The 27273-nt window shown below is 43.9% G+C and overlaps 1 protein-coding gene across 1 annotated transcript in view; it reads right to left on the bottom strand.

Annotated features, from left to right (window-relative positions):
- LOC144699540 (dynein axonemal heavy chain 17-like) overlaps nucleotides 1-27273 on the bottom strand; it is a 785608-nt gene that overhangs the window by 489469 nt on the left and 268866 nt on the right. The window contains 2 exon segments of the mRNA XM_078570587.1: nucleotides 2725-2973; nucleotides 12164-12316. Of these exon segments, the coding sequence (XP_078426713.1) occupies nucleotides 2725-2973; nucleotides 12164-12316 (402 nt within the window).

Below are 27273 nucleotides of genomic sequence, written 5' to 3'. Positions count from 1 at the left end.
CCTGGGAGGGAGCTGCCAGTTCCACAGCTGGCATCTCCCCTGTCGTCGCAGCCTCACTGGATGCTCTGGTCACTAGGAAAGGGATGGAGGAGCTGCCGCCCTCATCCAGAGTGCCCTGAGAAGTGGCCCACAAAGACGCCGGGCAGCTGTTGCGGCAACGTGAGGTCGCTTCGGACCTTCCCGCTCACCGTGGATGGATGGGCACAGAGCTGGGAAAGTTGATGCCCAAACCATCTCTCACATTGGCACTGACCAGCTGAGGTCAATGCTGATGTGAGGACTTGTTGGTCAGAGCGCATCCCCAGGAAGCGCTGACAGGTCTCCTGGAGTAGCCTCTCCACGAGATTTGCCACTATCTCCATGGAGGACGCATGGCGCTCGGACATGTAGCTCATTGCTTTGGCGATCGTCTGCGTAGACTCCTCCATCATGGAGACCAAGCCAAGCACAGCCTCATGTATCTCCCCCAGATGCTCCCGCACATCCGGCCGCATTTCCTGCACCTGGTGTGTTACGGACAACTCCAGAGGCACATCATCAGGCACCAACTAAGCATGTGCCTGGCCCCCTGCAGTCCTCCGACTGCTGGCGCCATGGGCACTCTCTGTCTCTGCCAGCTCCTCCAGTGATTGTGAAGTGCCCTCACCACTGTGCCCCAGGACATTAGCCGATGTTCAAATTCCCACCGAGGTGCTAGTATCTGCGCTGGTGCCTGCCTCGCAGAAATGGTGTGACGCTGGTGAGACTTCAGGACCCTCAGGTATTAGAGGGGGCCTCTGCTGCTCCTCCTCCCGGCCCTGCTCCAATGATGCTGAAAGGAAGAACAAGGACAGTGGATCAGTTAACATGGAGACAATGACAAACTGCATCCCTGGCCCTCGAATCATTAAGCGCTCATCCTTCCACAACCAATGGTCAAGCCATGTTGCAAAATTAAATCAATTAACATTCAGCAGTGCCATGGCTGTTGGGAGAATAATTCTGACCTCACTGTTGGGCATAAATACCTGGCTGTGGTACCCCAGCCTCACCGACACCAGTGGACCATGGCACATGGCACCTCTCCAGATGCTTGAAGCGGCTAAGAATGGCGATCTATGCCTGGCCGCCGCCAGTCCTTGCACGCTCTGCCACATTATGAGCATTCTTTTCCTGAAAATGAGAGATGAGCATTGATTAGTGAAAATTGCGCATGGACTCTCTTCGCGCACAGCCCACCCCAACCAGGGTGGGACATATCAGGGCTCCAGAGCCTCCTCACCCCACTGCTGCCGAATACTCACAAAGATGCTAGGCCTGCTCCACACCCTCCCACCACCCGCCCTTGGACACATGCCTACATCACATCAGGCACCAAACGGTATATCCTTCCATAGCAAGGAGGCACAAGAACGTGGAGCGCAGAACGCAGCAGATGGTTCGTTGCCATGCCACTTTGAAGCTCCCCTCCCAGCATGTCATCACCCTGACTTGGACAAGTCCTGGAGTTCAAACACAGCGCCTAGGTGCAGCTCCTCCACATTGCCCCCAAACTAGTCATGTGGGACTCAGTGTAACACATGCTGCAGGGGCAAAACACATCACTTCATCACCCTCTCAGGCTGACCTCAGAATGGGCAGTATCTGCTTGCCCACTCAGCAAAGGGCAAATGCCGTCAATGATTCAATGCAGTCACTACACTCAGGCTTGGGGGGAGGGAGGGGAGCAGGGGGGATAAGCCAACCTGCTGGGTTACATGACCAATGCCAACATGGTACTCATCCTGCCAGAGCGCAACAAGTAGTTGAAGCGCTTGTGATACTGGATCCAGGTGCACCGCGCCACATCGCGGGAGCTCACCACCTCCGCCACCTCCTCCCAGGCACGTTTCGTCATGTGGGGAGGGCCTCCTCTTCACATCCTGGGAAACCAGAACCTCCCGCCATGCTACCACCTCCTCGAAGAGGGCAGCAAGGCGGTCATTCAAGAAATGAGGGGCACACTGGCCCCTCGCCCTACCCTCCGGCTTGGCCTGTTCCGCTGCCCTACCCTCCAGCCTCGCCTGCTCCGCTGGCCTGCCCTCCGGACTGCTCTGTTCACCAGAAGCCCTCTGGTGAGCCCTTCCACTTGCCATTGTGAGCAGCCTTGCAAAGGCTGCCAGTGCTTCAGATAAACATGCCGCCGGGTCACCATTGGACCTGGCGGACAATTCACTCCCACCGCCACCCATCCACTCTCGCTATCCTCAGGAGTCATGCATTACGCTGGGCGGGCCTTAATTGGCCTGCCCGCGTAAAATGGCAGCGCGAACCTGATCACAGGCGGCAATCTGGTCCACGCCCACTCCCGCTCCGCCCTCCCCCCCACCTCGCCAAACAGAAAATTCAGCCCTAAGGTATTCTAAAGGCCCCAACTGAGAATCATTCCCCAAATGGGAATGATTACCTTCTTTAATTATATTCAGCCTGGTTCAGTATTCAAATTAAGAAAATTATAGAAATAACTGTCCTCCTACATGAGGTGAAATTATGTCCAATGCCACCAAGTCTGGAGAACAGAAAAATAAGGGCAGTGGGGTACAAAACTGCCAGAGTACATCCCCAACCAACTTTCCATATCCAACTACCCAAAATCAACTCAAGTGGGCAGGGTGTGACTACAAATTCTGGACCACACTATTGCACAATATAATAATTTTTTGTATTTATATTTAAATTAACAAAATATGCTTTATTGTTTGATACCTTAGTTGCCTGCATGAGTTGTTGCCAATGACGCTCCCTTATAGCTGGATTCTGCAGCTCACTTACAGCTTTCAGTGAAGTCATTGTGTTCTTTATTAAATTGTCTAAACCCGAATAAGCATCCCATGCCCTTATCTCCTTATCCATACTTCTCAGGTCTTTAACAAATTTCTTACAATCTGAATCCATATTCTCCACACTAATGTTTTTCCACTTGGTGGTCTTCCAATCTTCAATGGTTAAGCTAACCTGCAAATTGGAGATAATTTGTGAAAATAGGAATAAATTTACTGCTCTTTTCAGAGAGAAAAAAAGTTGCATTATCGAGTATATCATCAAGTTGGAAGTAATGGATCAAAACTTGTAAATTACTCATCACCTGGGTTTCTCCTCATAGAATCACAGAATTATGTAGCATAGAAGAAGGCCATTCAGCCCACCAAGCCTGTGCCAGCTCAGTGGCAGAGTTATCCAATTAATCCCAAACCCCTGTTCTTTCCCATATTCCTGTAAATTTATACTTTGCAAGTATTCATTCAATCCTCTTTTGAATGTTACTGTAAATCTGCTTCCACTACCCTTTCAGGCAGTGCATTCCAGATCATAATAACTCGCTGTGGAAAAAAAAAGTTTTCTTATTTCACATCTAGTCCTTTCGCCAAACACCTTAAACCTGTGACTGCTGGCTACCAATCTTCCTACCATTGGAAACAGTACCTCTTTGTTTGCTCTAACAAAACCATTCATGATCTTGGTAGGAATCTTGTGCTCTCACTGGTGGCGAGCTTGGAGATGGGAAGGGCCTTTACATATGTGGGATGGCGGTGTACCAGGAGCCCACTGCCTTCCTGCCTCTGCCAGATTTTAATTTCTGGGCAGCAAGGTCCATAGTTGATCTTCCTGCCACGTCACCAATTGAGGCCGTTAAATGGCCACTTAATTTTATTATATGTGTATTAACTCATCTGCAGTTGGGCCTGTCGCCATGCAGCATGGACAACAGTAAAACTATGCAGCCAGCTTATCACCTCCAGGGTGGGGGGCGGTGGTTGGGGTCCCTCGAACACACGCATTCAATGCGGGATTGAAGGAGTGGACATGGGGAAGGGGGGCCCAGTGAGAGCCACACCCTGCCCTTGCTGCCAACCTCCCCGCACCCATCTCCCTGTGTCCCGCACCCCAAGAACCCCCATCCCTCCATGCAACATTACTTACCTGTGGACTGGGTCCGCAATCCTGGGACCCCAGTGCCTGTTGCTCCAATAGCAGGCTCCCCGGTTGCGCTGCTGAGCACAACAGCTGCCAGCCTCTGACTGGCCGGTTAGTGAGACTTCTACCCCCAGGGTCTTAATTCCAGCGGAATGCCCTGCTGTCAGCTTTGTCTGATTGGCATGTGGTTTGGTGGGCCTTCCTTAAAAGGGTCTCAGGCAAGACTTCTGGTGCCTCAACAAGATTCCACCTCTTATCAGCTCTTTCTAACCTCCTCTCAACCTTCTCTCATCTAAACAGAACACTCCTGTTTCTGTAGTCTCTTCAAATAACTGAAGTCCCTCATTGCTGATATCATTCTAGGAAAACTCTTCTGCACCTTTTACAAGACCTTGACATCCTTTCTAAAATGTGATTCCCAGACTGAACACAATCCTCTAGCTGAGCCCTAACTGTGTTTTACAAAGATTCAGCATAACTTATTTGCTTCCGTACTCTATTATTAGACAGGAATCGTAAGTACTTAAATTCAACAGACTTTTCAATAAGTCCTGCCACCTTCAAAGATTTGTGTACATACACCTGCCAACTTCTTGCAATTCCCTTTGAAATTGTATCACGTAGCTCGTATTGCCTCTCTTCTTAGTAGGAACATAGGACTTAGCAGCAGGAGTAGCCCTTTGAGCCTGCTCCACCATTCAATAAGATCATGGCTGATATGGTTCTGGTCTCAACTCCACTTTCCATCTACCCCCCATAACCCTTAACTCCATCAAAAATCTGTCTAACTCTACCTTGAACAAGTTCAATGAACCAGCCTCCACTGCTTTATGGGGCAGAGAATTCCACATACTAACGGCCCTTTGAGAGAAAAGATTCTCCTCATCTTTGTCTTAAGCGGTAACCTCTTAAGCTTAAACTATGTCCCCAGGTTCTAGTCTCTCCCACAAATGGAAACACCCTCCTGGTATCTACCCTATCAAATCACCTCAGGTCTTATATGTTTCAATAATATCACCTCTCATTCTTCTAAACCTCAATGGGTATAGGCCCAACCTGTTCAGCCTTTCTTCATAAGATAAGCTCCTCATCCCAGGAATGAATCCCTACCAAATTGTGTCAATTCTCTGCAATAAACTTCATCAGTCATGTGCCTGGCCATTTTCACCAGTCTATGTCCTTCTGAAGCCTTTTACTATACTCCTCAATGTGTACTACATTTCCAAGTTTCATATAATATGCAGAAATTGAAAAAACGTCTTGTCTACCCAGTCTAGATGATTAATATATATCAAAAAGAGCTGTCCTGTGGAACACCACACCTTCCTCCAGGCTGAAAAACAAGTGTTCATTACTACTCTTTCTTTCTGTCCCTTAACTTATTTTGCATACATGCTACCACTCTCCTTTTAATCTCATGGGTTTTAAATTTGCTAGCAAGTCTCTTACATTGTTTCTTATATTCTATGAATGACGTTATGATCTATCTACACTTAATAAGGGTCATCACTCACCCAAATAAAATGCTCTCTGACAAACTACTGTTTTAAAATTTAATCCTTAAGAAATCATATTTGATTTTTGCTGGTTAAATGGCACTCTGTGATTGGAACTGAGTCCTTTATAATGGGCTGTATTTTGCAGTCAGCAGTGAGGAAATGGCACCAGTCTTCATTACATTTGCACTTGACCACAGTCTTTGTGGTTTCTCACTAGAACTAACTGTAAATTAGAGAGCCAAAAAACATCTGAGTATCTGGGACATGCGTGAACAATGCAAGGAAATGTGTATCACTTTAACTAATCAGACTGAAGAATTGTTAATGAGGAACGCAAAGTCCAAACCAGGAAGTATAAGTTGGAATATTTAATTTAATGACAAATCAGGTATAGGAAACAAAATAAAGAGAGGGAAAGAATTTTGGATTAAGACAGAGAGAGATAAAAGAGACTGAAAAGAAAAGTTTTTTTAATTCTCCAACAAGAATTAAAATCTGAAGGAATGATACTTCACGCTTATAAAAGTTTATTTTCAGTTAAATTACCACAATGTTAAAATATAAACTTACAATGGAATGAACAAGCCCTAAGCTTTCTGGTGAGTGTATAAATGAGGAAAGTACAGAAACTTCATGCCATTCAATGTATTTGAAAGATGTGTTTCTCAGCGAAATACAGTTATCAAGTATCTTCTGGGGCAAAAGGGCATCTCAGACAGCAACTTCCTGGTTTCTGTGTTAAATTGTGCATGTTCAATCAGAAGAGGCTGCTGTCTGATTTACGCATAAATATTGGTGAGTTCTGTTTACCTCATTGTTATTTCTGCAACAAAATTTGGCACATTAAAACACCAGGAAGAGGTCGTTGCCAGATAAAATACAGGTATAACAGGCAGAAAAGGATCAACTCATTCAGTGAGTGTGTCCCATTTAGTCATGTTCTAACTGTTCAAGTTGACCCTCAATGATTATTGCTTATTAGCAATCATGTTATTGAGGCAAAAAATAGAAATAAATATGAAATTGCTGAAACATTCCAGTTTAATTGGTGGCGTATCTGATAATTAACCGACAGTTCATAAGTCACCTGCAATCACAATATGAAAAACTACAAGTTATGAAACATTTAAAAAGGTTTTTAAAAAGTTATAAAGGCTGAAGATCTCACACAAAATGCAGTGAACCATAGCCCTTACTCGATCAGACAGAGCTGCCATGCAACAGTTTATAAGTGGAGTGTGATCTTCACTCAAAGTATGATGACAACTCTATCCACATTAAGTACTCTACTGTTCTTTCTCATTCCATCAATCTCCCCATTCAAGAAGTAGGTATATTACTGTAGTTTAAAATAGAGATACTTAACTGAGGACCTAAAACTTCAAATCAATAGACAGTTCCAAGTTTCAGTTCCCCATATTCTAGAATTAGATGGTCTACACAGCTTTCTTTTCCATCTGCTAAAATAATTTCAAGCATTCAAAAATACAAGACAAAAGCTTTACAACTTTTGACTTTCATCTTAACATGGAAAATTATTAAACATCATAACTCAAAACTAGGCATCAATGAGGTGCTGTGGGCCATCAACAGAAGCAAAATTGTATTCAACCACAATCTGTAACCTCATGGCCCGGCATATTCTCCCACTCTACCATTACCATCAAGCTGGGGGATCAACTTGTTCAATAAAGAGTGCAGGAGGGCATGCCAGGAGCTGCACTAGGGATACATAAAAATGAGATGTCACCCTGGTGAAGCTACAACACAGGGCTACCTGCAACCCAAACAGCAGAAGCAGCATGCAATCGACAGAGCTAAGCGATTCTACAACCAACGGATCAGATCTAAGCTCTGCAGTCCTGCCACATCCAGTCATGAATGGTGGTGGACGATTAAACAACTAACCAAACAAGGAGGCTCCATAAATATTCCCATCGTCAATGATGGAGGAACCCACGACATCACTGTAAAGACAAGGCTGCAGCATTTGCAACCATCTTCTGCCAGAAGTGCCAAGTGGATGATCCATCACGACCTCCTCCCGAGGTCTCCAGCATCACAGATGCCAATCCTCAGCCAATTCCATTCACTCCACGTAATATCAAGAAACGGCTGAAGGCACTGGATGCTGCAGAGACTACAGTCCCTGGCAACATTCCGGCAATAGTACTGAAGACTTACGCTCCAGAATTAGCTGCACTCCAAATCAAACTATTTCAGTATAGCTACAACACTGACATCTACCCAGCAATGTGCAAAATTGCCCAGGTATGTCCTGTCCACAAAAAGCAAAACAAATCCAACCAGGCCAATTACTGGCACATCAGTCTACTCTCAATCATCAGCAAAATGATGGAAGGGGCTGTCAACAGTGCTATCAAGCACCACTTACTCAGCAATAACCTCAGTCATACTCAGTTTGGGTTCTGACAGGGCAATTCAGCGCCTGACCTTATTACAACCTTCATCCAAACATGGGCCAAGTATGGCATCCACGAGCGCTAGCAAAGCTGAAATCAATGGGAATCAGAGGGAAAATTCTCCACTGGTTGGAGTCATATCTAGGACAAAGGAAGATGCCTGTGGTTGTTGGAAGCCAATCATCTCAGTCATCGTTGCAGGAGTTTCTCAGGGTAGTGTCCTAGATCCAATAATCTTCAGCTGCTTCATCAATGATTTTCCCATAGTAGGGATGTTCGCTGATAATTGCACAATGTTCAGTACCAGTCATGACTCCTCAGATACTGAAGCAATGTGTATCCTTATGCAGCAAGAACTGGACAAGACCTGGGTTGATAAGTGGCAAGTAACATTCGTGCCAACAGGTGCCAGGCAATGACCATCTTCAACAAGAGAAAATCCAACCATCTTCCCTTGACAGTCAATGGCATTATAATCACTGAATGCCCCACCATCAACATCCCGGGGGTTACTATTGACCAAAAACTGAACTGGACCAGCCACATAAGTACTGTGGCTAAAAGAGCAGGTCAGAGGCTGGGAATTCTGCGGCGAGCAACTCACCTCTTGACTCCCCAAAGCCGACTTGATTGGAAACCGATTCATCACCTTAAACATTCACTCCTTCCACCAACAAGGTATGGTGACAGCAGTCTATACCATCTACAAGATGTACTGCAACAACTCACCAAGGCTCCTTTGACAGCACATTCCAGATCTGCCGCTTCTACCATCTAGAATGACAGATGTGTGAGAACAACATCACCTGCAAGTTCCCCTTCAAGCCACACACCATCCTGACTTGAAACTATATCGGCGTCCCTTCAGCTGCTGTGTCAAAATCGTCAAACTCCCTCCCTAATGACACTGTGGGTATGCCTACACCACATGGACTGCAATGGCTCAAGAAGGTGGCTCGCTACCACTTTCTCAAGGGCAATTAGGGATGGGCAACAAATGCTGACTTAGCCAGTGATGCTCACATTTTGTGAAAGTACATAATAGCGGAAATCAGTATCAAGGCCCCAACTGGCTGGTCATCAGGCAAAGCATAACAGAGGCACACTGGTATTATGATGGGAGAGATGTCACAGATGTTCCTGTCCCAGATCATTTACATAGCTTGGGTATACACCTAATAAAGGTTCAATTCCTGCTAGGGACTCGCAATGCAATTGGTGAGCAAAGAGGCAGACCTTAGGTCCAGAGCCTGAGAATTGTGGAGGAGGGAGGTGTCTGCACTTGTCTCCTTTTCTCCTTGGATTGCCCAAGAGACCTCCCACAGACCCTCTGAAGAGAAAGACTTGTATTTATCTAACTACCTGCATGACCTCAGGATGTCCCAAAGCACTTTAAAGTCAATGAAGAGATGTTAAAGTTTAGCCATAGTTGTAATGTCGGAAACACATTGTGCACAACCAGTTCACACAAACATGGGTTGGATGATTGAAAAGTGAAATATGCTCAATGCGACTCCAACTTGCAGAAGGCACTTCCACTCCCTTTTCTACAGCTGCAGATATCATAATATACGAATGTCCCACTACAGAGTGGCAGGTTGCTTAATTAACAAAAGGGCTTCCACAATGCAATTGGGAGAATGACTTGAAATTCACAGTTGCTGTATGAGTTTCCATAGCAACAGGGAACTTGCAATAAAAAGGAGACAGGAGTTGTCGTTTCCCCAAGTTAAGTGCCTGTTTCAGCAATCCTCTGAATAAGTGCTCCCTACAGGCCTCCTAAGGAAGCCTTCAGTTTCCCACAGCCCTGATAGCAAGCATTGTCCATTCCAGTCCCAAGTGCTAACCTATTCGCTAACCCCAATTGCAGGCCTCCCCGCGCCACAGCCCCATTGCCAACCTTGCTTCCCGCCCCAACTCTGATTACCAAACTCCCCCCAGCATCTTGATTGTGAGTCTCTGTCCCCTCCCTAATGTACGTACGAACATATGAACAAGGAGCAGGAATACGCCATTTGGGCCCTCGAGCCTGCTCCACCATTTAATAAGATCTTGGCCGTTCTGATAGTAACCTCAAATCTGCATTCTGCCTACCTCGGATAACTTATCACCCCCTTGCTTACCAAGAATCTATTCACCTCTGCCTTAAAAATATTCAAAGGTTCTGCTTCCACTGCCTTTTCAGGGAGAGAGTTCCAAAGACCCATGACCCTCTGAGAGAAGAAATTTCACCTCATCTCCATTTTAAACGGGTGACCTCTTATTTTTAAACAGTAACCCCTAGTTCTAGATTCTCCCACAAGAGGAAACATCCTCTCCACATCCACCCTGCTAAGATCCTTCAGGATCTTATTTGTTTCAATAAGAGTTCCCAGCAGCAGTCTCCTCTTGCTGATACTTATCTCCCATCTGCCAGACAGACTACCCGTGGACTGCCTGATGAGCAGGAAAGAGACCAATTGAATGTTAATGGGGGCCTGTTGGCAAGATCATTATAAACCTAGCAACCCCAGCCTAGCTAGGCTCTTCAGTTATTTTCAGTGCAACTCACGCCCTTTCCCCCACCTTATAAACATCAGAGCCAATGGGCCTCTGCCATTACTTTGCTATTCTTGACAACTGAACATTCTCTGAGTGTAATGAAGAAGTAAGTCTCCCTTTATGTCTATGCAATAGATGATCATGTTTAATCTGGCATATAAACAGATTTTTCCTTAGTTTGTGCTTTTCATTCGACTACTGCTAGCCAATCATTTGAAAGTAGTGCTGTGAAAATCTGGAGAACACTGACAGTGATAGATTAGGGGTTTGTCTTCGTTCAGATCACAAAAAGCTCTACACTATATATTTTTTATTTGGAAATAATAGAGTAGAAATTTTTATAGGTGTGATTTGGTGCAGCACTAGCAGCACGCACATAATCATATGAGCGAAACAAGAACAGAAGTGGGGCCTGAAGTCGGGTTGGGCAGCGGCAGTAGTCTCAGGTACAACTCAGGTCGGAGAAAGGACGGTGGCATTAGGGTCTGTGTACAAAGTCAGGTTGGGTGATGTCAGCAGTCTCAGGCCTGGGTCCTGCTCCTACAGTCTTGCAATTACCCCGCCCTCCCATCAGCACACCATCGCACCCCCCCACCCCCCACCCCACCCACACTGCTCCTACAGTGTCACCTTCACCCCCTCCAACGGTGCCACTGGCAACCCCCTCCTCTCCCATGGTGTCGTCCTGCACCCCTGCCCACTTCTATGGTGTCGCAAGCACACCCTCCCATTCCTATGCTATCAGCCCACCCCCAACCCCTACTCCCATGTTGTCGCCTGCAACCACCATGGCCAAGTGTCCCTCATTTTTTTCCCCCAAAGTTGGTCATCCTGATGCCAAGCAACAGGAGGATATGCCACTAAACTGTTCAGCAGCATTGGTCATAGGTGGCAGAGGTTATCAGTGTCAGGAGAATTGCTTCTGGAATCTGGCTCAAATGTAGGAAGAATTTTAATGACCCGACTAAGATTGCTGTGCTAAGCACCCAACTCTGACCTCGCATCACTCCCTGCATAATACCTTAAGTCTCAGTATTCACCACCTTTCTTTCTCCAATTACCACCACTTTCCATTCATTCAGTATACTCCATCCCCCATCATCTGCCACCATCATGCACATCCTACAACCATCTCACAAACTGACCATTAACACTCTACTTTCTTGTGAGCAAAGCTAGTGAAAATTCATAGACAGTAGGAGAGGACAGGAGAAGGGAGGGCATTTATTCAGGTCCTCACTCCAATTAAGGAGGTGGTAATGCAGATCATGGGTATGGGTCAAGTCAGGGTTATTCGAATGGCCAAGATGCAGGATATTTTCTGCAGGGTCCTTGGCTATTTTTTGTCCCTTCTCAAGCACTACAGGGCAAAGTGCAGCTGCTACCAACAGTCACTCATCTATTTCTGCTTCTCCTTCACACTAAACATTAATCCTTGCCTGTCTCTTTTTTAGGTCAACAAAATGCGTTCAGAGAATGAGGTGCTGACAGAAAGCATGGGCAAAGGTGGTACTATATCTTGACCTTACCTTAGCAAGCACCAGCACGGAGACTGGCACTGCACATATATTTGATGTTTTCCCTGATCACCGCTCATCCAAAAAATATTCAGTTAAAATACTTCCCCCACGCACCTACTTTTAAAATCTGCATCTACCTCTACTTCATTCTAAGTAGAGAAGAAACTACAATTAATAATGATCAGTCAATCCTATTAAATCATGATTAAGCTTGTAAACGTGAAGATAAATGATAAGCAAAACTTACAAGAATAATCATATCCCACAGTTCTTTCAACGATACTATTTCTTTACGGCAGGCTTTTAACTGTTTGCAATCAGGAACAGAAACTTCAAACAGAGCAGCTGATTGTGATAGTGCTTGCAATTCAACTTCCATGGCAACAATTTTCTTTTGAGCCTATAAAAGAATTAGGAAAGATATTTTAATATTTGGAATTCTACAAGAGTTTGTATCTCTACTTTGAACACAATCTCAAAGTACTCAACAGTAAACAAGGAGTAGACAGCAATTGGAAGAGTAAGAGAAAGAAGAATAGTTCAGTAGCAAAAACACTGGAAGAACACTGCCTCAGAGTGGTGCTCGAAAATATAGTTGCATTGATTGGACACACACAGGTTGAAGGGGTGATCATGAATGATTGAACAGAGAACAAGAAGGACATCACTGTGAGAAAGGTGCATGAGCAGGGGGTATATAGCTAGAAGAAGATTGGAAAGATTGCGGAGAAATTTGGAAGTGTGGACAATGATCTTAAGTCTATTCACTTGGTCAGTTCAGTTGTTTATCCATAAGTATAACTCCTGTGGAAGATTAGTTTAATTAATTAGACTAGATATAAATGACAATGCAGCCTTTAAAAAGGCAGTTCAGTCTGCACGCATCAGCAGCAGATTAGGGAACAACAGAATAAGAAAATAACAATACTTGGATCACACATTTGATTCTCAGACTGTGCTTTTCATCATTTTTCCTATTATAATTTTCAAGAATTATGATTACAAAGAAGCAACAGCGCAAAGCAACCAACCAAACCAAAAGAACATGGCACAAAGCAAAAGGACACCCAGAACTTTGCAGACACAGATCTTGGAGGACAGAGGGCATAAAGCACAGACTCCTGGGTGTGCAGTGCATGCTAACAAGCCAGTTAGAGTATCATTGAAAGGAAATGGCACTTAGTTCCAACTCCGTCCATCTCCAGGACCCCAAAGTGGTGCTGTAAGAAGTTCATACACCACAGATGGGAATGCAGGGTTACACAGAAGACAATCTTCCTTTACTTCCTTCCTCCCTCTGCTCACCAGCACTCAGCACACTCTCAAAGCAACACTTTACAATACACTCTAGTTAATCAGGGCTCTAAATCAGCTTTTGCACTATGGCGACCCAACTCCTCTAGCGGCAGTAATGTCCACAGCCCAAAAATGTCTTCCTCCATCTTAAGATGGTTATTATCACCATATCTCCTACTTCAGCTGTCCCAAACAAACCAGCACACATCCGTCAAATGCCATCCTTCCCCTTATTTACTCTATCTTCTTTCAGGTGAAAATCCTCTACAGAGGCAGGATACCAGGGGGATGTGGAGAGGTTCACATCTTTAAAGCCTTAATTTTCTATGAGATCAGGCAATGAAGTTCATAGGGGGGCACTCTGCACATACTGTGCGAGAAAATAAAGTCAGAAAAATATTTCCAGTGCCTGGTCAGTGACTTGCTCCTTGCTTCTCTGCCACAACACTTTCAATATCACCTCATGCAACATTTACTTCCTCACTCCCAAACACTGTGTGTTTGCACCTGTTTTCAGCGATTAAATAATGGTAGTGCGGACATGGAATGGGGTGATTCACAGGGCACAAAGGAGCTGCAGGAATATTAAGTGGGTGAGGTTGTACAACTTTCCTTGCAGAATTTGAGGAGAATGTCTGGCTATGGCATTGCGAGACCCAAAATTCATGAATATTCACCTGAAAAGGATTTTTTTTTATTTCTTCATGGGATGTGGGCATCGCTGGCTAGGCCAGCATTTAATGCCCATCCTTAATTGCCCTTGAGAAGATGGTGGTGAGCTGCCTTCTTGAACCGCAGCAGTCCAGGTGGTGTAGGTACATCCACAATGCCGTCAGGGAGGGAGTTCCATGGTTTTGCCCCATTGACAGTGAAGGAATGGCAATATGTTTCCAAGTCAGGATGGTGTGTAGCTTGGAGGGGAACATCCAGGCAGTTTTGTTCCCATGTGTCTGCTGTGCATGTCCTTCTAGATGGTAGAGGGTTTGGAAGGTGCTGTCTGAGGAATCTTAGTGAGTTCCTGCAGTGATGGTACACACTGCTGAAACTGTGCGTCGGTGGTGGAGGGAGTGATTGTTTGTGGATGAGGTCCCAATCAAGTTTTGGGCCGTTTTGGCCTGGATAGTGTCAAGCTTCTTGAGTGTTGTTGGAGCTGCACTTATGTAGGCAAGTGGAGAGTATTCCATTACACTTGAAGTTTCTCTGCATTAAATTTAATTTGCCATATGTCTGCCCATTTTACCAGTCTAAGTATGGGATCCTTAAGCCTGTTATTATCCTCTTTGCTATTCACTACATTTCTAAATAATGTATTATGGTGTCTGCAGACTTCGAAATTGTGCCCTCTACAATCAAGTCCAGGTCATTAATATATACCAAAAGGATCAGTGGCTCAATGACTAAACCCAGAGAAACACTACTGTATATTCCCCTTCAGTCTGAAAAACCATTCACTCCTTTGTGCTTTCTGTCTTTAAGCCCATTTCACGTCTGTGCTGCTGCTGCCACTTCAATCCCATGTTTTTAATTATGCTAAAACATTTCTGTGATACTTCATCAAAAGCTTTTTGAAAGTCCATATACACAATGTTAACTTTCATCAGCCCTCTCCATTATTTCATCAAAGATCTCAACTGCTCTTTCAGGTTCCTAACTACCTAGCCTTGGTCTTGTCAACCTGCTCAATCATTCCCTCACTTTCACCTTTAATGTCCTTAAATCCAGCAAAACGGTTACTCTTTCCCACACTAGTCATTCCCTTGGTATGGTTCTCATCTTTCCTCCCTCAAGTCTAAGGGGCACAAACCTGAAAGCATCTGGTGCACAACTAATATAGCCGTCTCATTTCAAACTCGGCTGGATCATATAAAGCATACAAAAGACAGGTCTCCCCTGCCAAAACTGCTCACTCTTCCAGCACCATCCTAGAATGCAATGATAATGCCAGCTTGTTGTAAAGAAACGAAGCCATCTCCTTCAAACCCCTTTCCTCTGCGTCCTCCATCTTCCTTTTGCAGGGTTGGTTGTGGCTCAGTTGACAGTGCTCTCACCTCTGAGTCAGAAGCTTGTGGGTCCCACTGCAGGACTTGAGCACAACAATCTAACCCGACACTCCTGAGCAAGACTGAGGGAGTGCTGCACAGTAGGAAATGCTATGCATTGATTAAGACATCAAACCAAGGCCCCATTTGCTCTCAGGCAGTCATAAAAGTCCTCATGGCAATATTTCAAAGAACAGCAGGTGAATTTTTCCTGACATCCAAGCCAATATTTATCCCTCAATTAACATAACCAAAAACAGATTACCTGAGCATTATCATATTGCTGTTTGTGGGAGTTTGTTGTGCGCAAATTGACTCCTAGTTCTGGTTAGAAGAATTATTCCAACATTCGGTGTGAAGTACTGAGTAGGATGCCCCAGGGCTATTTCTCATTTAGATCAATGATCAGATTTCAGAAACTTCATACAACTTAGTTGAATTTGCAAATGATTTAAATTCAGAGAGGCAATGGAAACCTAAAGGACAGCTCAGGAAAAGCAAATAAAAAAATCTGAGCGGACTGAGCAATGGCAGATGCAATTTAATTCAGTTAAAATATTCCACATAGGAGGGAAAAGTGGGTAACACACAGAAACCATAAATAGCTAAAAGAGATTTATGAGTCTCTTTGGACTCAATTCTCAACATAACTAAACAATTCAAAACAGCAATCAGCAAAACCAATAGGATGTTCAATTACATATCCAATGGAATACAAATCAGAGGAAGTCTCCTGATTGAATTACTGTGTGGTGTTCTGTAGGTAACCTTGAGTACTGTGTGCAGCTTTGATTACCAGGAAACAAGGGGTTCAAGTGAGACAATAAAGTAATGGAGTCAGTGCAGAGAAGAATCACCTTGGCAATCTCTCTTGAGAGGGTTATATTTAAATTATGAGGAGAAACTGGAGAGACAGGCTTTTCGTCCTGGAAAGGAGACTTCAAGAGATGATCTTGTGGAGATATATAAGTGAGTAAATGCTATGGAAGAGGGCAACCAAAATGAAACTTTAAAATAAACTGTGGGGTACAGATAAAAGATAACTTTAAGACTGATTATCTGGAGGTTCTTCTTAACAGAAAGAATGGTTAACATTTGGACTTCTGGGTAAAGTGGTAGAGGTAAAAACCTGGAAATCTCCAAAAAGGCCTGGATTATTGCTCTCAAGGTAGGCATGGAGTGCCAAGATGGGCTGGATGTGGATGAAGTTGTGCCACCATCCTAGACACAGTTCAGAGGCAGCCAAAAGGGGCTGCCGAATGCTGAGACGGGCTTTTTAAAAGGCCCAGCTCAGCTCTGAGACTTTATCCCAGTTGTTTTGTTAAATATTAGGCCCTGTAGGTCTCACCCCTCCCTCATAGCTCACACCCACTCCCCATGTCCATACATGCCAACTATTACAAATCCATAACTCCCATGCAACCCAATGCCCCTTATAGTCCCTCTGCCAATTTAGTGCCAACTCATGAACCCCACCCACCCCTATAGTCCACTCCTACTTAATGTCAACTCATACCGCCACACCCAACATTCTTTGCCTTTAAACCTTCCGTGCCAAATCATCCAGTACCCACCACGTACAGACCTCAGGAGCGGTGGTATGATTAAATAAAATAAAGTTCTAAATATCCATTACAGGCCTTACTATGTAAAAAAGTCTCATTTATGAAAGCCAATTCAATATATTCCAATCCCCTCAAGTACTTAATCCCTTATTTTAAAAAAACAAATATTTGTATTCATAGCCCCACATCAAAGGCAACTAGTTTGCACTGGAGTGTTGCTTTGGATGCATAGAGTGCAAAGTGGGAGCTTGGTGTATGAGGGAGTTAGGGGAAGGAGGTGCTCCCTTCTTTCTCTACCTGGCTGTTACTTTGGTACAGGAGAAGAAGCTGATTGGTGAGTAACTGGTAAGTTATTCTACTTATTCTAATTGTAATAAATAGTCTTTAAAGTTACAATATGGCAGGTCAGCTCGTCCCAGTGGAATGTCCATACTGTGGTATGTGGGAAGTCATGGACACACCTTGTGTCCTAGGTGAACATATCTGTAGGAAGTGTCACTGCCTGCAGAAGCTTGAGCTCTGGGTTTTGGAATTCAAGCATGGCTGGAGTCATCCACAAGGCTGAGAACAACATGAATAGCACATTTAGGGAAGTGGTCACACCGCAGGCTAGCAGTGTGCAGGCAGAGAGGGAGTCAGCCATTCCAAGAGAACCAAGCAGGTAATGCAGGAATCCCCTGAGTTAATCTTGCTTGCTAACTAGTTTTCCATTTTGGATACTGGTGAGGGCGATGGTTCCTCAGGGGAGTGCAGCCAGACCCAAGTCTGTGGCACCATGGGTGGCTCAGCTGCACAGGAATGGAGGAATAAAAGTGAAATAGCAATAATGATAGGGGATTCGATGGTCAGACAGGTGTTTCTGTGGCAGTAAATGTGACTCCAGGATGGTGTCTTGCCTCCCTGGTAGCAGGGTCAAGGATGTCACAGAGTGGCTGCAGGACATCCTTCTGTGGGAGGGTGAACAGCCAGAGGTCGTGGTCCACATTGGTACCAACAGCATAGATAAGAGGAGGGATAGCATCCTGAAAGCAGATTTTAGGGAGTTAGGAAGGAATTTAAAAAGCAGGATCTCAAGAACACTAATGTCAGATTACTCCTAGTGCTATGTGCTAGTGAGCATAGGGATAGGAGGACTGATTGAATAAACATGTGGATGGAGAATTGGTGTAGGAAGGAGGGCATCAGATTTCTGAGGCATTGGGACCTGTTCTGGGGAAGGCGGGACCTGTACAATATGGACGGGTTGCACCTTAACAGGACCAAGACTAATATCCTTGCATGGAGATTTGCTCCTGCTGTTGGGGAGGGTTTAAACTAGGTTGTCAGGGGAATGGGAACCTGAGGGGTAGCTCAAATAGGAAGGAATAAAGCTGGTAACGTGAAGTAGAAAAGTAGTAAGCAAAATTAGAAGGCAAGCAAAACAAAGGCAAGCATCAACTAAGCTTAGAATGCGGAATAATGTCAAAAAGATATAGCTAAGGGAATTCTACCTGAATGCACACGGCATTCACAACAAGGTAGATGATTTAAACACATACAGGTAAATGTGTATGATCTAACTGCCAGTATGGAAATGTGGCTACAGAATGACCAAGACTGGGAACTGCATATTCAAGGATATTTGACATTTAGGAAGGACAGGCAAAAAGGAAAAGGAGGTGGTGTTGCACTGATAATAAGGGATTGGATCAGTACATTAGTAAGGGTCATATCAGAAGAACAAAATGTGGAGTCTCTTTGGGTGGAACTAAGAAACAGCAAAGGACAGCAAACATTGATAGGAATCGTTCATAGGCCATCTAACATTAGCGGTAGTGTGGGGCATGGTATTAATCAGGAGATTAGAGGAGCATGTAGCATGGATAATACAGAAATCATGGGTGACTTCAATCTGCATATGGACTGGCTGCATCTTCCGGTTGGCGAGCGGGGGGTCGGTGCCCGCTCACCGACGCGTAAAATGTTGTGGGTGACATCGGGCGTGTGTTCCGACGTCACCCCGCGTCATTTAGATTGTCAGTTCGGCCACTTAAGGCCTTAAAAAGTAATAAAGCTAATTAAAGGGCCTGCCCATCTAACCTTAAGGTTGATGAGCAGGCTGGGTGGCAAGGTGGCCTTTAGAAAAAACATGAAACCTCATCAACGGGGGGGATGAGGTTTCATGAGGTCTTTAAAATGTTTATGAAATATTGAAATAAAAGAAATTGATATGTCCCAGCTCATGTGACAGTGTCACATGAGGGGATATGTCAGGAATTTTTTTTCCACACTTCCACAAATTTTTTAAACATTCAGAAAGGGATAATAGAATATGAATGTAAACTAGCAAAAAACATAAAAATGGACTGTAAAAGCTTCTTTAGGTGCATAAAAATGAAATATTTGGCTAAGACAATTATGGGTCCATTACAGGCAGAATTTATAATGGGGAATAGAGAAATGACAGAGAAGATAAATTATTACCTTGTGTCTGTCTTCACTCAGGAAAGAAATCTCCCAGAACTAGAGATCCAAGAGACTAGGGAGAATGAGGAATTGAAGGAAATTTGAATTAGTAAGAAGGTAACATATTAACCTGGATAGAGGATTGGCTGGATGGCAGAAAACAGAGACAGCTACAGCCATGGAAGGAGCATCTAAGGAGCATCTTGTTAGCCTTTATTGCAAGAGGATTTGAGTAGAGGAGTAGCGAACTCTTGCTTCAACTGTATAGAACCTTGGTTAGACTGTACCTGGAGGACTGTGTGCAGTTTTAGTCCGCTTACTTTAGGAAGGATATTATTGCCATAGAGGTAGTGCAACGAAGATTCACCAGACTTGTTCCTGGGATGGCAGGACTGCCCTATGAAGCGAGATTGGGGAAACCGGGCCTGTATTCGAAGGATGAGAGGTGATCTCATTGAAACCTCCAAAATACTTAAAAGGGATAGACAGGGTAGATGCAAATAAGATGTTTCCACCGGTTGGGGAGTCTAGAACCAGGGGACACAATTTCAGAATAAAGGGGAAGCCACTTAGGACTGAGATAAGGAGAATTTTTTTTACTTAGAGGTTGTGAATCTTTGCAATCTTCTACCAGGAGGGCTATGGAAACTGTCATTGAATATGTTTAAAGCAGAGATTGACATATTTCTAAATACCAATGACATAAAGGGATACTGCGTTAGAATGAAGAAAAGGTATTGAAGTGGATGATTAGCCATGATCGTATTGAATGGCGGAGCAGGCTGGATAAGGTGATGGCCTATTCTTCCTACGTTTCTAACTAATCGTTTAATAACCTCTTAGAGCTGTCAATCAAACCGTTAACTTATAGCCCCCCACTATGATAATGATAGGTTGCAGAAAGCAGTCAAGCAGTAATAATGCTTTAATGATAGAATTTAGGGTTATGTCAACAAACAGCTAATGAAACTGCAAATGCAGATTTTTCCAACTCTCAGACACAAGCAGTCTGACTTTTATTCAATTTTTAAAGTGCAGGCTATTTAAATAACTTGACAGCTTGGCAGTTCCACAGACCACATCCTCCCTTTATGAGCATTTACATCTGCTCGAAAAATCTGTAACTCGCATATTGCAGGATAAGGCCCTTGCTCCAGCGAAAATGGGGTCTGTTTGAATTCAGCTTTGGGTTCAAATTACCCTACTGAGTTCGGGTTTCCTTCATGTGTGAGTCACGTCCTGTCATTGTTCCCCTACCGGCGAGAAAAGAATCTGAAATTGTCGGAAATGGGTGCAGGACTCCAGATCCAGTTTCTGGTGCCAGCTTGGATAAGCTCCATGATTCTGCGAAAATCTAGGCCTTAAATGCAACAATGGCAGACAGAGTAGGATTGTTCTTGATGGATAAATTAAAATGGACTGAAAGCCAAACTTAAACTTCTATTTGAGCAAAGTGAGATTTTGTCATTTTGCAAGGAGATCTGCAAATTTCCTGACTTTTGTGCTGCAATTCAGAAAATTTCACCTCATTCAGTGTTTGCAACATTAGCGCATAATACAAGGTAAAAATACATTTGCTCTCCCAATCTGCCAAGAGCAGAATTTCAACTGTATGATACATGCAATGTAAAAGGAGAAACAAAACTATGAGAAAGGAGGCCAATGGAGATCGACAGTGAAAGAGTGTAAGGTAGACATTCAAGGAAAATGATATGCACAGCAGTGTAGAACACAGCAGAGATATTGAGGAGCCAAGAGTGATGCATGGTCACGCTCACACAATAGTAGCCTTGGTTAGAAAAGTTTCAGCGCTGTGGGCTTGGCAAAGATCTGAGGGGAGGATCTCTGGGAAAGCTGAAAGAATAATTGTAAGGCAACAATGCCATAGCTTTGAAAAATAAGGTTTGAGCAGCAAAAGATATTTTGAGCAGCGAGGTGTTGGCAGTGGTGTGTTGAAGGACATAGGGACTGTGCAGAGGACAGGGGGGTAAACAATGTTAGAAAGCATTAGACTGAGGAGGTGGTTAGGCACTGCAACCACAGTGGATTGAGGGAGTAGGAAACAGGTTTCATTAATGAGAAGGTGATGAGGAAATCTGTGGAGTGAAGGCAAACTCAGTCAGAAGGATTGAAAAGCTGGGAAAAAGGAAGAGAAGTAGCCTTTTATTTTCTTTCATAAACAGCAACTATGGGAATGGATGTTATTATTTTAATATTTTGAAGAATATTGTGCTATTCTGTAAAGAAGGCTGGATGTTTGTGCGTGTGTGATTCAATTAAGCTGGGCAAGGGTTTGATAGGAGTCAGTTTGTCTGAGGGTTTGGAAACATAAAAAGGATAGCGCTATTAAGTTGAGGTACAAGTAATTGGTTAGATCTAACATTTGCATTTTTAGATAAGTTGTGATTTTGTTTGAATATCAAAGGGGAGTCAGAGGTAACAAGGAGAATATTTGCATCTTGCAGGAGTTCATCAGTAAACAAACAGCAGGGATATGATATCTTACTGACCCCAAAGCAAAGACAAGATGGAAACATGAAAGATCTTATATTTGGAAGGGTTTGAGTTCAAAGAGGTGTGAGAACAATGGAAATGAGATGAAAGGGAAAAAGGTATATTAGAGTTACTGTGGATAGCTGGAGAGCTGGAGACCTGTTGAGCTGGAGACCTGTTGAGCTGGAGACCTGTTGAGCTGGAGACCTGTTGAGCTGGAGACCTGTTGAGCTGGAGACCTGTTGAGCTGGAGACCTGTTGAGCTGGAGACCTGTTGAGCTGGAGACCTGTTGAGCTGGAGACCTGTTGAGCCAGAGATGGCTAGAGATAGCTGGGGCTGTTTGAGCTGTTAAGATAGCTGCAGCCCTGGGCTGGGAGAGGATGTAGTTTGACTCACTCATCCAGTCAAGCCAGAGAAGTCTTGGGCTGCAGCAAGCAGTTTTATTCTGAAATGGATTCCATTGCAGAGTGGAAGAGGGTAAATGTCATGTGGTACACCTTTATTGAAGCTACAGCAGTTTGCCTTGTGTAATATTACTGGATTTCACATTTAAGCATTTATAAAGGAATGTTGCCTGGAAGGTGTTCACTTGTGGCTTTGACCAAGTAGAGAGTTTTGGGGGAATGTTTTGTGAGACTAACCTGAATTGTGTAAATGTAATCCTGTGTGGTTAAGTTTTCTTTTAATTTTGTTAATAACATTTTTACTTTTAATGTTTAAAATCTCAAAAGTGTTAGTGAACCTCTTCCTGCTGACCTCTTACTCTAAATACAAAAAAAAAGGTTATGCCCCGTAAGCCAAGTTGCCGCTAGGATTTGGTTTGTGCAGCAATTAACACCAGCTGTGATCATAACACAACGCACATGCACTTTTAAAATTCTGGGCCTGAAATTATTCACAGGATCCACCGATAGCCCATTGTAATTTTGATGAAACCCCAACTGAAATTGCAGAGAGCCAGTCATGTCAGGTGACTGCCATTTCCAAATTTACTTGTAAGTGGTAAAATCTCTGCTTGAGTAAGTGGTGGGCTTGAGGTGGGGACTCCTTAAGCCAGGAGTTCCCACTCCTGATCATGGAAGGGGACATAGCATAGTAATTGTAGTCCTTATGTCCAGTAACATGAATCACCATTCCTGTTGAAGAGCTTCTCATGCCAGGAATGAAAATGAGGAATTCATGTACAAAGGTCAGTGCACCCTAATTTCTCTCAATTTAAAATTGTTAGAGAACTATGAAACCAGCACTGATTTTCACAGCTAAACTACCTTACTTGCTCAAATCATACAAAACTCTGCACCACAAACGTGGTACACATTAAAAAAAAAGCACAACTCTAAGCAGAAAGTAAACATAATGGAGGCTAAATCGGATGCAAGGGATTACAATTCACAATTATCCCACGTTCTGGTTGACTCTTAAATGCCCTCTGAAACTACCTAGCAAGCAACTCAGTTGTACCAAACTGCTATAAAGTCTACAAAAAGGAATGAAACTGAATGGATCACCCGGCATAGAGCTAGACATTGGAAACAACAATGGCAAAGCCAACCCTATTGACCCTGCAAAGTCTTCCTTACTAACATCTGGCGGCTTGTGCTAAAATTTGGAGCGCTGTCCCACAGAATAGTCAAACAGTAGCCTGACACGGTCATACTCACGGAATCATACCTTACAGGCAATGTCCCAGACACCACCATCACCATTCCTAGGTTAAGTCCTGTCCCACCAACAGGACTGACCCATCAGAGGTGGGAGTTGCCCTGGGAGTTCTCAACATCAACTCCGGACCTATGAAGCCTCATAGAATCAGGTGAAACATGAGCAAGGAAACTTCCTGTTGATTACGACCTACCACTCACCCTCAGCTGATGAATCAGTACTCCTCCATGTTGAACACCACTTGGAAGAAGCACTGAAGGTGGCAAGGGCACACAATATACTTGGGTAGGGGACTTCAATGTCCATCACCAAGAGTGGCTCTGGAGCACACGACTGACTGAGCTGGTCAAGCTCTAAAGGAAATAGTTGCTGGACTGGGTCTGCGGCACATGGTAAGGGAACCAACAAGAAGGAAAAACCTACTTGATCTCTTCCTAACCAATCTACCCGATGCAGATGCATCTGTCCCTGACAGTATTGGCAGGAATGATCATTGCACAGTCCTTGTGGAGACAAGTCCCATTTTCACATTGAAAATACCCTCCATCATGATGTGTGGCACTACTACCGTGCTAAATAGAATATATTTTGGACAGTAGTAGCAACTCAAAACTGGGCATCCATGGGGTGCTGTGGGCCATCAGCAGCAGCAGAATTGTACTCAACTACAATCTCTAACTTCATGGTCCGGCATGTTATCCTTTATACCATAACCATCAAGCAGGAGGATCAACTCTGGTTCACTAAAGAGTGCAGGAGGGCATGCCAGGAGCAGCACCAGGCATATCTAAAAATGAGGTTTCATACTGGTAAAATTACAACACAGGATTACTTACATACCAAACAGTGAAAGCAGCATATGATGGACAGAGCTAAGCAATCCTATAACCAACCAGGGTAGTTTTGGTAGGTTCTGCTGCAGCAGTAGTGCAGAAAAATGTGAAATCGTTGTGATTCTGTCTCAAAGACTGACCATTGCCTGAGAAAAAGGAAACAAACCCTGGCTTCCCTTTTCCTTTACCCTCTTTCCTTCTTCCCCCTCCATGGGATGTCAGGAACCAAGTTGATTGGTTCTGCCTCTTCGGGGACTTGGCTTGTGGGGCCACTTGGCCTGGCCAGCAACAGTCTGTCTCTCTCCGGGAGTGGGAGTAGCATGCTGGCCTCATCCGGGCCGTCATCCTGGCACCCTCACTGATGGTGTATGTTGAATTTGATGATTCACGGTGGAAAAAGCAAGCCTGGGTGAAGGTTTAGGCTGAAGACATCCTTGTTTTCCTTGTAGAACGTACTCTGGTGTGGGCCCCCAGGAAAGGTTCAATACTCTTAACGGGAGTAAGTGTTAATGCTAGCCAATGGCCTGCATTGACTTAGTTAACACTGGTAGATAAAATTGGGTTGAGCTTCATCGTTCCTGCTGAGTTCTTTGGTGACAGGGTAACAAATTTTTCCGCTGATGGTGCTGCCTTTCGACTATTTAAAGAGGATTCTGACAGCCAGAATCCCATTGTCCAGGATAATCAAAGACTTCAGGATTCAATGAAATCTTGGATCAGAGAAAAGAAAATTCAAGAAATACTCAGAGGTCCATACAGTTTGCAGGGGCATAGAGTGAAGATCTATCAACTTCCTATTTAAAGGATTTAATGGATAGTCTTGAAATCCACCACCCCACATCCCAGCATGATTCATAGGGACCATAACGGATAGTTATGAATACTGCCTGTGGCATTTAGACTGTCCTTAACTCAAAGAGCTCTTGGGTCAACTCAACCTGTCCAAATCCAGTTTCTCTTTCCTGAAAACAATACAAAATGTTGCTAGGGGAGTGAAATCACTCACGGGAGACACATTGATATAAACTTCTGGAGGTCAGCTGTGAATTTTAAAACTAACATGAGAACAGTACTGGGTGGAGAGAGAGGGCAGCGAAAAATGCTAAGTGGTGAAACCTCTATTGAAATTGTTGTAAGGCTGAAAATTCAGAGTAAGTAAAAATATTTTTTAAAATCTATTTCATAAATAAATCTGGGGTTTAGCAAGAAACGTGAGCATGGAAAAAATGGAGCCTGAATTCATCTACTTTCAGATTTCTCAGTTCTCACCCAAAATGTACTCATGCTTAAAATGTGGCAAAACTGAATGATAGGATTGTTCTGGCTAATTCATCATTAGCAATGCTGAATGATTTTTTTTTTTATAAAACACCAAATTGTTAGTTATAGTGTACATTTGCGTATAAGGCAACATTAGGGGTCATCACTCATGAAGTCTAATGGCTGCTGCTGCACATGTAAAGGCCCTGTTGGACAGAAAATATATTTATTAATATCAGCAAGATACGATGTTCATCCTGTTTTCAAATTCCTCCATGGCCTTGCCCCTCCTTATCTCTAACCTTCTCAAGCTCTACAAGGCTCTGAGATCTGTAAATTCTTCCAATTCTGACTTTTTGCACAACTCCACTTTTATTCAATCCAACAATGACAGCCGTACATTCAGCGGCCAAAGCCCCAAGCTCTGAATTTCCTCCCTAAATCTTTCAACCTCTCCCTTTAAGATGCTCCTTATAACCTACATCTTTGGCCAATCTTTTGGTCATCTATCAGAATACCTATTGTAGCTCAGTGTCAAATTTTATTCAGTAATGCTCCTATGAAGCACCATGGGACGTTTCACCATGTTAAAGGCGATAGATAAATGCAAATTGTTGTTGTTCATTATGAAGATGATCATATTTCACCCATTGCTGAAATCAAGTTAACATGATTGTGCGTTTTATGACATGTGGTTCTATGATATTTAATGTTGTCACCAAGTAGCAGAGGTCTTAGCTCTGATGGCCAGAAATGCCAAAGCACCACTGATCTGCAGTGCTTCCTCCTCTGCAATTATCAGTTGTGAGATTGGTGCTGAACCACCTCTGGTTCTTTCCCTCTCCTTTGTGTCATGTGCCTTCTTCTGCTGAAAGGGGAAAAGAACAGAACTATGAGTGACTGTAATGGCATGGATGCAGCACATTTGGTGAGGGTGCCTAACAGGTAAAGGATTTGGCCACATTATGAACACACCTTCCTTGGTCATTAAGTGCTGGAATGGGACGAGAACCTGGAACTTCTAGCTCAGAGGCAGGGACACTACCCACTACACTACAAGACCTCCACCTAATGACTCTATATAGAAACCAATATCCTCATAATGAAAGTCAATCTTAACATCCATTTGGATGACAGGATTGGTGACAGAGTAACCAGAGCTCTTTCTGTCAACCATGTTCAGTATTTCCCCTTCAATTTAGCAATTAAAAGGTTGCCTATATGTCTGTCCAAGTCCTAACCATCAAGATGGGAGCTGCCAGCTGTCAATTTTATTGCAAAAATATCTTGAGTAGTCAAAATAGAAACATCAAAACTATCACCAGTCAAGCCAAAAGTCAGTATGTCTTGACTCATTTTCCTCCTATCATAAGACTTATGCAATAGCAACTCCAGTAAGTTCATTGGTTATACAACACATAGGCTAGAAATAGTACTACCATTCTTGGTGGCTTGCCATTGAGTAATCAAAGCAAGCAGTGTTCAGTCTTTTCATGACAAGCCTTGGCAATCTCTTTCACCTTACTTAAGGGAAGAAAGTTCTGTTGTGTGTTGGAAGGATTTGTTTGGCCACATTATGAACTCATCTTTCTTGGCCATCAAGTCTGGGGGTGGGACTCAAACCCAGAGCTTCTGGCTCAGAGGCAGGGAAACTACCCACTGCGCCACAAGACCTCCACAATCTGAAAAGGCCAGCCAGCAAATAACAATGGTTGGTAGACACAAAACATGTATGTTTGAAAGATTGACAGCTCAGACAACTT

Source organism: Cetorhinus maximus, chromosome 24, assembly GCF_964194155.1.
Source record: "Cetorhinus maximus chromosome 24, sCetMax3.hap1.1, whole genome shotgun sequence".
Taxonomy (NCBI): domain Eukaryota; kingdom Metazoa; phylum Chordata; class Chondrichthyes; order Lamniformes; family Cetorhinidae; genus Cetorhinus; species Cetorhinus maximus.
Note: the sequence above shows the minus strand (reverse complement) of the source record. Positions and strands in the feature narration are given on the sequence as shown.